The sequence below is a fragment of the Halichoerus grypus genome, chromosome 12 (genome assembly GCF_964656455.1).
Source record: "Halichoerus grypus chromosome 12, mHalGry1.hap1.1, whole genome shotgun sequence".
NCBI classification, from domain to species: domain Eukaryota; kingdom Metazoa; phylum Chordata; class Mammalia; order Carnivora; family Phocidae; genus Halichoerus; species Halichoerus grypus.
Genome location: NC_135723.1, coordinates 40,651,080 through 40,667,350, shown reverse-complemented (window position 1 = coordinate 40,667,350; position 16,271 = coordinate 40,651,080). Strand labels below are relative to the sequence as shown.

The 16,271-nt window shown below is 36.5% G+C and overlaps 1 protein-coding gene across 1 annotated transcript in view; it reads right to left on the bottom strand.

The window, feature by feature from the left end:
- Positions 1-11,113: 11,113 nt before the first annotated feature.
- Positions 11,114-16,271, bottom strand: part of SDHAF3 (succinate dehydrogenase complex assembly factor 3) — a 72,888-nt gene continuing 67,730 nt past the window's right edge. The window contains exon 2 of the mRNA XM_036076986.2: positions 11,114-11,356. Within this exon, the coding sequence (XP_035932879.1) occupies positions 11,153-11,356 (204 nt within the window). The 3' untranslated portion in view covers positions 11,114-11,152. The remainder of the gene's footprint in view (positions 11,357-16,271) is intronic.

Genomic DNA, 16,271 nt, shown 5'->3' with positions numbered 1-16,271 from the left:
AGGGAGGACGACTTGTAGAATCCAGGGATTTCTCTGCCCAAAAAACGGCAGGTCCACTGAAGAATCAGACCCATTAAGAATGAAGATTTAGAACACCTCACCAATTAAAATACCTTGATCTGCTAAAGTTATGGCTGTCAGGAAAGGAAACATGGGATGTGTAGAGGAAGAAGGAGGTTATAAATATAAACAATGGTCCTGTGACTGGCTATAGAAACAATGACTAATGGCTATAAATTTTTTCTTCTTTGCTGATTATATGAATGGGTATATGTTTGTGTAATTGTAAACACAAATTTATTTTTCTCTTACATCCTATCCTTTATTATCTTATACAAGTTTTTTGGCAGTTTACGACTTAGCCTTTAGGCAATTAAATATTCAAATGGAACTGTGACTGAATTTGAGGACCAGGTATTATAGCCCAGAGATAAATGGTAGGATTACTAATGAAGGTGGATACACTTATTGAGACTTTGGGTTCCTCATTTTGAGAAAAGGATGAGAACATCTTCATTTGTGCAAAGGATGGTTACCTTGCTAGATGAAAACAGAGAGCTGTTTCTGTTGTTGTTTGGAAGACCAGTAGGCACAGGAAGGATGTGTGTGTGTGCGCTGACCAGTCAAAGGGACGGATTTTGCCAGTTATTAAGTTATTCTCGGTTAGCTTCAAATCCACCCTTCTATACCCGGTTTGTGATATTGGGGCGGGGACTCTACCAATCACATTTCGGCTTTGCCAAAAGGCTTTGTTTGGCTCTGCCAATAGGGGATCCCAGGAAAACTAGACTGAAGGGGGAAGAGGCTGCTCCTTCCTGTTACTCAGAGTCACTCCAGCCTCACCTCTTCCTTCAGGAAGTAGCAGCCCATTCCCCACCAGCTGCAAACTAGCCTCCTCCTGCTCCATCTCAGAGCCACCAGCACCCGCTGTGCTCTGCCCTGTCTGTGGGGCGGGGAGCTTGAGCCACTCAGGGCACCACCTCCAAGCTTCTGAAGTTGAGTCACTTCAACTTCTTCCCTCATTCTTCCAGCCCTCCAGCAGATTAATAGCCGTTTCTTGCAATCTCTGCTTCTGCTCCATCTTAGTGTTCTCTTTCTGCTTTGTCAGTTCTTCAATAACTAGTTAACAGTTCTTTATATTCAGTTCTCTCAATGGCAGTGACTGGTGTGGTTTCTGTCCCCTGACTAACCCCCAACTAATCCAAAAAAATCAACACAGGCTGGATCATAAAGCATCTTACAATAACCATTAAGAAGTTAGGACTTATTCTCAGTAAAATGGCATTGAAGGGTTTTTAAATCAAGAAAGTAACAACGAGATTTGGACTTGAGAAAAATTACCCCAGCTGCACTCTGGAGAATACATTGGAGGGGTCAATACTAGAGGCAATTAGGAAGGGATTGCAGAAATCCAGGTGAAATAGTGCCTTGAACTGAAGAAGTGAAAGTGTTGATAAAAAAAAAAATGAAGTAGTTGCTACTGAGTAGTTAGGACCATAAGGACTTAGTCTGGATTGGATAAAGGTAGGGAAGGAGGGAAAGAAATTTATTTCCTTTGGAAGTGACAAAGAGGAAGCTATCAAGGTTGACAGTCTCTGGTGATGACAGCTGGGTAAGTAATTCGGTTCATAGAAAAGAAGCCCAAACACTGAGGGGTAATCAGATTTAAGGCAATCAAATGAATTTGGTTTTGAACTGTGGGCTTTGGCTTTTAGGAAATCTAGAGGTGGTTGGATTCAGAGATCTGGAGATCAAGAAAATTCCTGAATTTGAAAGATACTAACAGCTCTGTTGAGATTTAGGGGCCATTTGTGTGACTTCAGGACCTCGGGAAATTTGCTACACAGTCTCCTCCTTTTGAGAGAGCTCTTATATAGTGTTTCCTGCCATGCCATCCGTGTCTCTCTGCAGAGGGGACTCTAGTGAGTCAGAGGGGACTGCCCTGAGTGTTGGCATGACTACTAGGTGGCCAGTGCGGGCCACTCATCTAGGAGGAATTGAGGAGGAGGTGCCTAAAAGCATGATGAGAACCTGGTGAGCAAAATGAGACTCTCTGAGAGGGTAAGACCACTGAAAAGCAAATGTCTAACGTGCCACTTGATGAGGACATGACCAATAATTGCTGACCCAACAGGGGACCCATCTATCACCTTTACCGATTCAGTTCCATTCTCCTTTGGGAGGAAGTATAACAGTATAGTGGTTAAAGGCACAGGCACTAGCAAACTCATAAACGTTGATCCCAGCTCTTGTACTTACCAGCTGTCTCACCTCTAGCTGGTTATTTCATTCTTTTAAATTTCAGATTATTCATCTATAAAACAGAGAAAATAATAGCAACCCAAATCATAAGAGAGTTGAGGTTTAAATGAGAGAATCCATATAAAGCCCAACTGAGCATTCTGTTAGCTGTATGTGCTAGCTACCAGTTTATTGCCTCCCTTTCCAAAGTCATCCTGCATTACCAGCTCTGTGCTAATGCAGATTTAAATACTTCCTTGCACTGAGCACAGTATTGAGCTTTGTCGATGGATGGTTACTACAGGAGGAAGGATTTTTCTCCCTGACTCCAGTGTGCTGCCATTTTTGCTTCTGGCTCCTGCTGTGTAGAGGTCAGCGGCACAGGTCTTGGGATATCCAGGGGTGCTCTGCCCCGGCTGCACACCCGGGATTTGTAGTCTCTTGTCAAGCTTGTAGCCTGGCCCGGACTGGTGAACACTTCCCATGGCCCTCCCAACATGGACCCCAGACATCCCAGGCCTCGCGGCACCTGACTCACTCTGTGCCTGCTGCCAGCCTCAGCCTGCCTGTGCTCCCAAAGTTCTTGCGCCAGGTCCTCCAGATACGTACACCGCGTACCCCAGGCTGCATACTGCCCTGCCGATGAATGGAATCCAGCTACCTCAACTCTCTTGCAAGCCCACCTGCCAGCCTCAGCATACCCGCTTGGTACACTTCCTGCAAGCTTCCTGCTTGCCCAGCAAATACAGACTACCTCTAGCCTCTCTGCTGGCCCCCGGGCTTCAAGCACGCCTTTTCCAGCGAGCTCTGAATCCCAGCCTTGGGGAGGGCCCCCCCATTCCAACTCGGTCCTTCCTTGGATAGTGTATCCTTTAGAGTTCTCCCTAGATCTTTTTAGTTCTTTCTCTATTTAATACTTTTTTATATTAAACCTTCTATATTCAAATTAATGGTGATTTCTGTTTCCATAATGGATCTTGACTGATGCACTATTTTTGATATCATTATTTTATTCAACAAACATCTATTGAGTTCTTGCAGTGTGGTTGGCACTGTTGTGCATACTGATGAAACTGCAATAAACAAGACAAAATTCTTGCCCTTATGGAACTTGCATTCTCTAGGAAGACGGATTGGGACACCAGTTAAATGATGTGAGATGTCTGTCTCTAGAAGGCAGAAGATACCCCTCACATGTTTCATAAAGCTTTGAGATCAAATTCATATCTTAATGTTCGAAAAGCTGGTGCAAAAGATCAACTCATTCAAATCTAGTTCATTCAAATGTTTTTACCATAATCTTTTCTTTTAATCATTTAAAAATCACATTGCTGGGACGCCTGGGTGGCTCCGTTGGTTAAACGTCTGCCTTCGGCTCAGGTCATGATCCCAGGGTCCTGGGGAGGAGTCCCGCATCGGGCTCCCTGCTCCGCGGGGTGTCGCTTCTTCTTCTCTCTCCCACTCCCCCTGCTTTATGCTTGCTTTCGCTCCCTGTCAAATAAATAAATAGAATCTTTAAAAAAATAAAAATAAAAATCCCATTGCTTTTGAGTAAGCTTGTCTTACAAGTCCATTGTGATAAACATTTTAAATTTACAATTTTACTCTTTTTATCCTGGTGCTTGGTTCTCTTTTCAGTCATCTAATGTGAGTGGCGGCATTCACTAGATATGCCGTTACTCTGCAGATAGTTATTATTTTAAAGTTGCTTAGCAACAATTATTTAACTTTGAGCTTCTATCAGCTTTTGCACTGAGATGTTTTGAAACCCTGAAAAGGGTGTACTATTTCAGGTATTTAGCATTGAACTCCATTATTTCTTTGCTAAAATAGCACAGTCTTAGAGTTTGTATAGAAATTGCACATTTATTAAAGCCCATAATAATTGCTGACTGAGCCCAGCATTTCTACATGTTTCTATCAGACTTAGAGATATTCAGAGCACAAAACTAGTTGAAATAAATAAATTTGTGTTTCAAATTCACTAATCTTGAGAGTATTTCTTGATCAAATAAATTCTAAAAATGAAAAGGTGAAAAATGTGGTTAGACCAGATAAACTTAATCAGCCTCTTCAAACTGAATAGCTTTATATGAATCTAATTGACATTACAAAGGTCCTATAGTCTTTTGTCTATCAGGTTTCTTACTAAAGAATAAATTAGAGACTGAAGAGAAGATGCAAACAACCTCACCTGCCGGTCACTGCAAAACCAAGTTTACTTGAAACACATCAACATAAAATAGTGCCAAGGGCTAGAAAGTAAAGAGCTTTATAAAAAACAAAAGCAACAAGTGCAAACACAAAACTAACCCTTATCTTTATTTTCCTTCTCAAGCCAGTGTGTTCCTATAGTACATATTGAACACATTCATGAAATACTATGAATAAATCAAAACTGTAGAGAGTTGGATTACGCTAAAAAAGAAAAAGGGGGGAGCTAATTATATCAAATGAAAGAAAACCTGTGGTTGATTAATAAAATGATTATTTTCCGACTTTATTGAATATTGAGTGTGGGCACCTGTTGTATTTTTTTTTTTTTTAATCCAACAGCATACTCAATAGCAAAATGCTCTTTTTTTAAACAAGGTCCATTATGCCATATATCGGGAGTGGAGAGGCCAAGAATAATGGTAAACATTCATAGAAACCTTACCCAGTCAAAATATAAAACACTGTCACCCAGGACCCTTAGCCCATGTATCATTCCCAATCCTAACTTTGTTTGCTCCCTTAGAGGTAACTACTTTTTGTGACTGTTATTTTCTTCCTTTTCTTTATAGTTTTACCACTAATACCTGCATCCCTTACACTGTTGTTTCACTTTGCCTGGTTTTGAACTTTGTACCAATGGATTCATACTGTATGTGTTAGGATTTGACTTAAATTCTTTCCATCAGTATTGTAGTTATGAGAGGATGTAGTTTATTCAGTTTCATTGCTCTCTGACTACACCATAACTTTTTATCCAGTCTGTTTGAGGGACATTAGGATTGGTTCTGGCTTGGGTCTGCTAAAATCATTCTTATATGAGCATTCTTGCATAGTATCCTAATCTACTACAAATGCACAAGATTATCCAGTGTACATATGTCAGAGTGATTTTGTGGGTTGTAAAGTAATATTAATAACAAGGATAGCAATAACAATGATAGAAAATTCTTTATAGTTTTTATTATGTTCTGGATACTGTTATGAGCATTTCACATAGATTAACTCATTTAATCTTCACCAAAAAACTCCCATGAGGGCAAAACTTAGTTCCTGGGGCAGGAATTGGGAGTAAGAGAGTAAAAATCTTACTCTTTTTATATTTGAAGTCACATCCTCAAGGTCATAGAAGTAAAAAGATGGGATTCAAATCCATGTAGTTGGCAACAGAATTGGTACTCAACCACCACATCATAATGCAATAGTATTTATACAGTATAACATCTTCAAATTTGTTAGAGAATGTCAAACTGTTTTCCAGAGAAGTTATGCTAATTAACACTCTCATTAGCAGGATAAGAGAGTGTCCATTACTTTCTATCATTTTCCACACCTGTTATTGTCAGTTTCCTTATTTTACTCAATTTGAAAGTTGTGTAATACAATCTCATTGTGATTTATACTTGAATTTCTCTTACAAATGAAACAAAGGATTTTGTTTACTGACCATGTGAATTTCCTTATTTGTGAATTTCTTGTTCAAGGTTTTCCTCCATTTTGTTTTGGATTTTATATCTTTCTTATTGATCTATAGTTTTTTTTAAGATTTTATTTATTTGTTTGACAGAGAGAGACACAGCGAAAGAGGGAACACAAGCGGGGGGAGTGGGAGAGGGACAAGCAGGCCTCCCGCAGAGGAGGGAGCCCGATGCGGGGCTCGATCCCAGGACCCTGGGATCATGACCTGAGCCAAAGGCAGATGCTTAACAACTGAGCCACCCAGGCACCCCTGATCTATAGTTCTTTAGATGTTCTGCATATTATTTCTTTGAGCATTATTGATGTGATACAACTATCTATTCATATTCTGAGGCATGCATTTGCACTTACTGCTTTTGATGGAAAAGTAACTTGTTAATGTGTTTAGATATGTTCACTTTTTTCCTTTACAGCTAGAGCTGGTTGTGTCTTTAAAAAAAGTCCTCTCCTGGGGCACGTGGGTGGCTGTCGGTTAGGTGTCTGACTCTTGATTGCGGCTCAGGTCATGATCTCAGGGTAGCGGGATCAAGCCTGCATTGGGCTCTGCGCTGGGTGTGGAACCTGCTTGAGATTCTCTCTCTCCCTCTCCCTTTGCCCCTCTACTTCCACCCCTGCTTGGGCTCTCTCTCACTTTTGCACTAAAAAAAAAAAAAAAAAAAAAAAATCCTCTCCTGGGGCTCCTGGGTGGCTCAGTGGGTTAAGCATCTGACTCTTGATCTCAGCTCAGGTCTTCATCTCAGGGTTGTGAGTTCAAGCCCTGCATTGGGTTCCATGCTGGATGTGAAGCCTACTTAAAAAAAATCCTCTCCTACCCCAATATTTTGAAGATATTCTTTATATTGTGTTCTTACAGTGTCGTAACTTTGTCTTCTTTTGATCTTTAAGAAACCTACAACCAATTCTAGGTACCCAAGATTTTTTTCCCATAAAAATATCTGAATTTCCTAGAACCATTTGTTGAAAAGCAGTCCTTTCTGCCCTGTAGGATGGTACCACCATTGGATAAGCTAAGCCTCCATATAATAAAATGTTGCACTATCTTCGTAACTACAGTTATAGTGTATTTCAATATCTGGCTAGCAGAGAAAGTTCTATTACATTCTCTTCTTAGTGTATTGGCTATTCTTGGTCCTTTCCACTTCCATATAAATCTTTAAGCTTTTTCAATTAAAAAACCATTTGGAATTTTGATGAAGATTACATCGAAACTATAAAGCTTCAGGAATAATTATATCTACAATTCTAAATCTTCTAATCTTTGAGCATGGAGTAACACTTTTTAAATGGTACTGTATTCGTAAACCTGATGCAAGTTTACAAAATTTACTGTACATTGACAAATCTGCAATGAGAAATTAACTACACAAAAATGAAGCATGCCAAATGTGCAGATGTTGACCTGCTAGCCATCAGGATATGAATGAATTCAATAATGTATTCAAGATTTAGCCTTAGGTATAAGGAACTTTAATGCTTTAAAGAATTCTGCTTTGTCACTTACTATCTGAGCACCTGGCAATCAGAACTGTATACAAATGTCACCAAGTGAACAAAAGAATACCACATTTTCAGTCTTCTTTAGTGTCTTTAAGAAAAATTTCAAAATTTTCTCCAGAGAGTTTTGAATACCTTTTGTGAAATTGCTTTGTATTTATTTGTTACTATTTTAATAATATTTTTATAAATTTTCACATTGTTGCTGCTTATATAGAAATGCAATTGATTTTTGTACAGCAATTTTTGCATCTAACAAACTTGTTAAATTCTCTTATTCTAATAATTTATAGATTATTTTGGATGTTCAACATATACATTAATATTGTCTCAGACTAACAGTTTTGACTTGAAAAGCAGTGATGACAAATATTCTTGTCTTTTTCCCAAAGAGAAAGCTTTCAAGGATTCATCATTATGTTTGCTGCAGATGTTTGGTAGAAACCCTTTAATTAGATTGATGAAGCGCCCTTTATATTTAGTTTGTTAAGAGCATTTTTATCATGGATAGATGTTGAATGCTTAGCAAATGCTTTTTATACATCTAATGAGATGATGACATTTACACTCCATTAATTTGATTATGTGGTGGATCATAGTAATTGATTTTCTAATGTAAAAACAACTTTGGATTTCTAACATAAACCTGACCAAGTCATGATAAGTCATGCTTTACTGTATTTGTTTTTACTAATACTTAGTTTAGAATTATGCATCTATATCATAAGTGAAATTGGCCTGTAATTTTCCTTACTCATACCATTATTATTGGTATCAGATATTTGACGGTCTCATAAAATGAGTTAGGAAGAAGTATCCCTCTTTTTCTATTCTCTCGAAAAGCTTATTTAATTTCTTGAATATTTAGCTGTACTCACCAAAGAAGTTGTTTAGGCCTCAAATTTTCTTTCTATAAATACTGATAAAATTAATTTAAAAGCTATGGAACCATTTTTTTGGCTATTTTGCTAAGCTATATCATTTCTAAAAATTAGCCCTTCTAGACTACAAATTTACTGGCTTTGAGTTGTTCATAGTATCATATCTATTTAATGTCAGAAAAGAAATGGTTATGTCCTCTTTTTCACTCCTGATACTTTTTTTCTTATTCAACTTTACCAGAGATTTGTCACTGAAAAAAGTCTTTTTCAAAGAATAAGCTTTTGATTTTTTATTACTTTCTGCTCTAATCCTTATCTCCTTTGAGATTATTTTGTGCTGTTTTTCTTATTTATTAAAATAGATGCTTCTCATTAATATTCAGGCTTTCTTTTTGCTAGACACATTTAAAGCTATGAATTTCCTCCAGCTACTGTTTTAGCTACAGCCTATAAATTTTATCAAGTATTTCACTAGTGTTCAGTTCCAGTTATATTTTAGGATCCATTAGAATTTCTTGATTGAGTCATTGGTTATTTACAACTGTGTTAACTCCCTAAAATATGGGGCTGCTTAATCATTTACTTCCAGGTAAATACCAATTTAAAAATTATCCTCTCAATGAACTGAACCTTTCATTATATGAAGTTACTTTCTTTATCTCTAACAGTATTTCTGGTTTTACAGTTGTTTTCAGATATAAATATATCTATATCAGATTAATTTTGGTTGGTATAACTTTCTGTGTTTTATGCTTTAGGTGTGCATATAAGTGCATATAAGTGGTTTTATTTGTCAATAAAATAGTCCACACACATTTGATGTGTTACTGACATATTTTGGTTATTCTATTATCTCAATTTTTTTCTATCTCCTTTATCCTCAATTACTAACTTGGAAGTTACATACTCATTTCTATAAAACAATCATTTTAGTGGTTGGTTTTGCATTAGAAAACCAATTCTATATAACATGTAACCACTAAAATGGTCACTATATAAAAATGAGTTATACATTAGAAATCACATTTATACTTAAATTATACTACCTTTATTCTCTTCTCATACAATCCACACTTTATTTTTTTATTTTTAGTTGAAGTATTTGGTTGATGTATACTTTTATACTGGTTTCAGGTGAACAACATAGTGATTCAACAATTATCGTTGTGAACACTGTGTCATGTATTTAAGTGTAGTTACCCTCTGTCACCATACAAAGTTATTACAATATTATTGACAGTTTTCTCTTTGCTGTATTTTTCATTACCATGGCTTATTTTATAATCGAAAGTTTATACCTCTCAATCCCTTTCACTTATTTTCAGTCCCCCATCCCCCTCCCCTTTGGCAACCACCAGTTCTCAGTATTTATGAGATTATTTCTATTTTTGCTTGTTTGTTCATTTGTTTTGCGTTTTAGTCCTACAGATAAGTGAAATCATATGGCATTGGTCTTTCTCTGACTTATTTCACTTAGAATAATACCCTCTAGGTCCATCCATGTTGTTGCAAAGGGCAAGATCTCATTCTTTTTTTATGGCTGAGTAATATTTCATTTTATATGTACACATACACTGTGTCTTCTTTATTCATTCATCTATCAATGGACACTTAGGGCCCATATCTTGGCTAGTGCAAATAATGCTGCAATAAATATAGGGGTGTATACATCTTTTTGAATTAATGTTTTCGTATTCTTGGGTAAATACCCAGTAGCGGAGTTATGGGATCATATGGTATTTCTATTTTTGATTTTTTGAGGAACCTCCATACTCTTTTCCACAGTGGTTACATCAGTGTACATTGAGGGTTGTAGACTCAATGAGGAATACTAAAAAGGAGTGAGGAGTCTGGCAGCCATACACAGACAAAAAGCCCAATATGGCAAAAGAGAGTAAATATGAATCAATTTTTAAAGAGCTGAATAAATGCAATAGCATCTGAAAAATGATCACTTCACAATCTCAAAGTAGACACACATAACTAAAGTTACAAGTCGTTTCAGTAATTTTTTTTAAATTAAACATTTTAGGATGTACATGGGATTACCACTTGATTTTTTTCAGTTTATAATCAACTTAAAAAATTTATAAAAGTGTTTTTATATCTCCCCAACTTTGAGGCAATAAATGGGATTCTCAAGGTAACTACAAATTATATAAATTTAAGGGCTCATCTGTTATTAAGAAACACTGTAGAAACATTACACTATCATTTGTATGATAGATTATACAAAGTATGATGGTACTGAATGTTAAAGCTTCTTTTTAATCTTTCATTGTATCTAAACAATGACTCAGGGAGAATGGATATTTACAAGAATAATCATTAAAGTAGAAATGATGAAACTTTCAGAATGACAATGTATATAAATAACAACCTCGTTGGAATTCCACATCTGTCATTATCACAATATACTTATCTGTTGAAGCTAAAACCATGAGGCTAATGCTTGAACAAGAACAGCATAATACATTACATTTTAATAAAAAAAAAAAAACCCTGTAGCCTGATTGGAAAAAAAGAACAGTATTAAATTTATATATAAAAAAAAATTCTGGCAAAATTCCACAACTTTGTAGAATTTTAGAGTCATTCTTTCTTGTTTAGTCCAAAAATCAAATCCTATCCAGCAAGTACTGTTACTTAAATGCACAGTTTTGTGTACTAGTCATATTGATCTATATATTGTAGACACCACTAATAACATCCCCAAATAAAATATTTCATTAATACCAGGCGTTCTCAAAGCCTAAAAGCTTAAGAAACAAATTCCTAAAAACCATGAGACTTAAAATAAGGGGTTCTGAACTTAAAATGCTTGTTAAGCTTTATTGTGTAGACTAAAATGTTGGTTTCCTAGATTCAGTAATACTAAATTGTCTATTGGGTTTAGTAGCTTCTTGCATCAGCTCCTGCAACTGTCCAATTTGTTCATCACGAAAGTCATTAAGTTTTTCTTCTGGTAGGGCAGCTCCAAAACATACTTTTTCTGTTGAATTTTGTCTGTTTTCATTAGTTTGTTGCCATAGCACTGCTGCATACACCTAATAAAAAGACCAAAAAAAAAAAAAACAAAACAAAACTGAAGGTTATATATATAAAATTAAGATATGTATTCATCCATTTAATGTTAGAGGACTTGAAAAATTCTAAGTCACCTATTTTTCTCCATCACTGAAGATACAAACAATATAGTTATGTTTTTACTACTCAGTGAAAATTTCAAATATACCTTTTTAGCAAAGTTTTTAACCTGGAAATCTGGGGGTTGGGTGTGACCCATGAACAGACTCGAAGAACATGCATAAACCACCCAAAAGTCATATGCTAAAATGTATGTACACAAGCACTGCAGATAGTTGTGGGGCTAGAACTTTCCTCAGGTTTTTAAGGAGGGGTAGGGGCCTTATAGACTTAAAAGTGGGGTGCAAAATTCATTGTTAATTCCCTTGCTTAGAATTAAAAGATTAAATCACACTAGAGAGAATGTTTTCAAACCTTTAACCGTTCTATATTTAATAATAATCTCTGTCAGGGAAAAATTCTACACTTTTCATGCTGTCATTTTTCTCTCAATCGGCATCTGCAGCCTAATATTCCAACTACTGTTGTCTTACACAAGTGATACTTTTTTGAAGCAGACTCTCACTCTACAATCAATCTTTTAATCAGACAGGAAGTAACAATGTATTTTAGTTCATGAAGTTAAAAGATTATATGCACCCTCTAGGTAAGTAAATAGTTAACTCTATGTAATGCCACTAACTCTATCTGGTTTAATTAAATTGCTTATAACTGCTGGATAGCCATTATCACCAAAGAAACTTTAATTGAAAACATTCTGACCTTTACCTGTATTGAAAATATTTTCTTTTACAGAAATCTGTTTCATATAACTGAAAGAGTTGCACGTACCCCAAGCTTTAGCAATCCCACCTCAAAGTATATGCCTAGAGCAAGGTTTCTCAACCTTCACACTATTAACAAATTGAATAATTTGGATAATGCTTTGTAGTGGGGTGGTGGGAGTCTGTTCTTCCAGGGTAGGATGTTTTAGCAGTATCTCTAGTCTCTGCCCATTAGATGCCAGGAGCACACCTCCCTTCAGTCTTGATAATCAAAAATGTCTCCAAACATTGCCAAATGTTCCCTGGCAGGCAAGACTGACCCAGGTTGAGAACTATGGCCCTAAAGAGACTTTCAAACATATGAGTGAGTAGCACAGGAAGCGTGGTATTACTTGTTAAAGCAAAAATTGGAAAAAATCTCATTGTACTTTTCATTAGGAGAAAGGACAAATACACTAAAGTTTATTCAGATACTTCATCTCTTCTTTTCTTTTTTGTCTATACTTTATAAATTTTATTTTTTTATTAGGTTATGTTAGTCACCCTACAGTACTTCATTAGTTTTTGATGTAGTGTTCCATGATTCATTGTTTGCGTATAACACCCAGTGCTCATTGCAATACGAGTCCTCCTTAATACCCATCACTGGGCTAACCCATTCCCCACCCCCCTCCCCTCTAAAACCCTCATTTTGTTTCCTGGAGTCCATAGTCTCTCATGGTTCATCTCCCCCTCCGATACCCCCCCTTCATTTTTCCCTTCCTTCTCCTAATGTCCTCCATGCTGTTCCTTATATTCCACATATAAGTAAAACCATATGATAATTGTCTTTCTCTGCTTGATTTGTTTCACTTAAGCATAATCCCCTCCAGTTCCATCCATGTCGATGCAAATGGTGAGTATTCATCCTTTCTGATGGCTGAGTAATATTCCATTATATGTATGGACCACAATCTCTTTATCCATTCATTTGTTGAAGGGCATCTCGGCTCCTTCCACAGTTTGGCTATTGCAAACATTGCTGCTATGAACACTGGAGTGCACGTGCCCCTTCTTTTCACTACATCTGTGTCTTGAGGGTAAATACCCAGGAGTGCAATTGCTGGGCCATAGGGTAGCTCTATTTTTAACTTTTTGAGGAACCGCCATACTGTTTTCCAAAGTGGCTGTACCAACTTGCATTCCCACCAACAGTGTAAGAGGGTTCCCCTTTCTCCACATCCTCTCCAACATTTGCTTCCTGCCTTGTTAATTTTTGCCATTGTAACTGGTATAAGGTGGTATCTCAATGCGATTTTAATTTGAATTTCCCTGATGGCTAATGATGTTGAACATTTTTTCATGTGTCTGTTAGCCATTTGTATGTCTTCTTCAGAGAAGTGTCTGTTCATGTCTTCTGCCCATTTTTTGACTTATTTGTTTTTTGTGTGTTGAGTTTGAGAAGTTCTTTACAAATCTTGGATACCAGCCCTTTATCTGTAATGTCATTTGCAAATATCTCCTCCCATTCTGTGGGTTGGCTCTTTTGTTGACTATTTCCTTTGTCGTGCAGAAGCTTTTTATCTTGATGAAGCCCCAAAAGTTCACTTTTGCTTTTTTTTCCCTTGCCTTTGGAGATGTGTCCTGAAAGAAGTTGCTGTGGCTGATGTCAAAGAGATTACTGCCTATGTTCTCCTCTAGGATTTTGATGGATTCCTGTCTCACATTGAGGTCTTTCATCCATTTAGAGTTTATCTTTGTGTATGGTGTTAGAGAATGGTCGAGTTTCATTCTTCTGTATATAGCTGTCCAATTTTCCCAGCACATCTATTGAAGGGACTGTCTTTTTTCCATTGCATATTTTTTCCTGCTTTGTCGAAGATATTTGACCATAGAGTTCAGGGTCCATATTTGGGCTCTCTATTCTGTTCCATTGATCTATGTGTCTGTTTTGTGCCAGTACCATGCTGTCTTAGTGATCACAGCTTTGTAATATAGCTTGAAATCAGGCAACATGATGCCCCCAGGTTTGTTTTTCTTTTTCAACATTTCCTTGGCGATTCGGGGTCTTTTCTGGTTCCAAACAAATATTAGGATTGTTTGTTCCTGCTCTTTGAAAAATGCCATTGGTATTTTGATCGGGATGGCATTGAAAGTATAGATTGCTCTGGGTAGCACAGACATTTTAATAATGTTTATTCTTCCGATCCACGAGCATGGAATGTTTTTCCTTCTTTTGGTGTCATCTTCAATTTCTTTCATGAGTGTTCTGTAGTTTTTAGAGTATAGATCCTTTACCTCTTTGGCTAGGTTTATTCTGAGGTATCTTATGGTTTTTGGTGCTATTGTAAATGGAATCAACTCCCTAATTTCTCTCTCTATAGTTGCATTGTTAGTGTATAAGAAAGCAACTGATTTCTGTGCATTGATTTTGTATCCTGCTACATTACTGAATTGCTGTATGAGTTCTAGTAATTTGGGGGTGGAGTCTTTTGGGTTTTCCACATAAAGTATCATGTCATCTGCGAAAAGAGAGAGTTTGACTTCTTCTTTGCCAATTTGAATACCTTTTATTTCTTTTTGTTGTCTGGTTGCTGATGCTAGGATTTCTAATACTATATTGAACAACAGTGGCAGGAGTGGGCATCCTTGTCATCTTCCTGATCTTAAGGGAATGAGAATGATATTCACTGTGGGCTTTTCATAGATGGTTTTCATGAATTTGAGGAATGTTCCCTCTACCCTCCCTACACTCTTTTCAAAAAGCCAGCTTTTGGTTTCATTGATCTTCTCCATTGTTGTTTTAGTCTCCATTTCATTTATTTCTGTTCTGATCTTTATTATTTCCTTCTACTAGATTTGGGCTTTGATTGTTCTTTTCCAAGCTAGGTCCTGTAGGTGTAAGGTTAGGTTGTTTGAGACTTTTCTTATTTCTTGAGGTAGGCCTGTATCACACATAAGTTTCTCTCTGAAATTGCTTTCACTGCATCACAAAGATTTTGGACTGTTGTGTTTTCATTTTCATTTTTTTTTTTTAATTGACTCTCGATTTCTTTGACTCACTGGTTGTTTAGTAGCATGTTTAGCCTCCATGTGTTTGTGTTTCCACCATTTTTTTCTTAAGACTGATTTCTAGTTTCACACCTTTGTGGTCAAAAAAGATGCATGATATGATTTCAATCTTCTTAAATTTATTGACACTTATTTTGCAGCCTAACATGTGATCTATCCTGGAGAATGTTCCATGTGCATTTGAAAAGAATGTGTATTCTGTTGATGGAATGTTGTGTATTTAAGTCCATCTGGTCTTGAATGCAAAGCTACTGTTGGCTTATTAATTTTCTGCCTGAATAATCTACCCATTAATGTAAGTGGGATATTAAAGTCCCCTTCTGTTACTCTCAATTTCTCCCTCTGTATCTGTTAATACTTGCTTTCTGTATTTAGGTATCCAATGTTGGATGTACAGATGTTTACAATTGTTATATCCTCTTGTTGGATGATCCTTCTATCATTATGTGGTGCCCTTCTCTTTGTCTCATTACTGTCTTTGTTCTAAAGTCTATTTTGTTGGATATGAGTATTGCTACCCCAGTTTTTTTTTCCTCCCTTTTAAATGGAATATCTTTTTCCATTCTTTCCATTTCAGCCTATATGTGTCTTCAGCTCTGAAGTGAGTCTCTTGTAGACAGCATATAGATGGGTCTTGTTTTGTTTTTTCATCCATTCAGTCACCTAATGTCTTTTGATTAGAGCATTTAGACCATTTACATTTGAAATAATGATTGATAGTTATGTACTTGTCATTTTGTTGAACTGTTTTCTGGTTGCTTTTTTAGTTCTCTGTTCATTTCTTCTTCTCCTACTCTTTTCCCTTGTGATTAGTGACTATGGTGTTATGCTTGCCTTCCTTTCTCTTTATTTTTTTGTGTATTTATTATAAGTTTTCAGTTTGTGGTTACCATGAGGTTTATATGTAACATTCCAAGTATAAAGCATCTATATTAAAATGGTGGCCACTTAGGTTTGAAAACATTCTAAAAGAACTTTTTGACTCCCACTTCCACAGTTCATGTAAATGTTGGCATATTTCCCTACTTCCAATTAGGGCCTTTTCTTTTCCACTTAACGA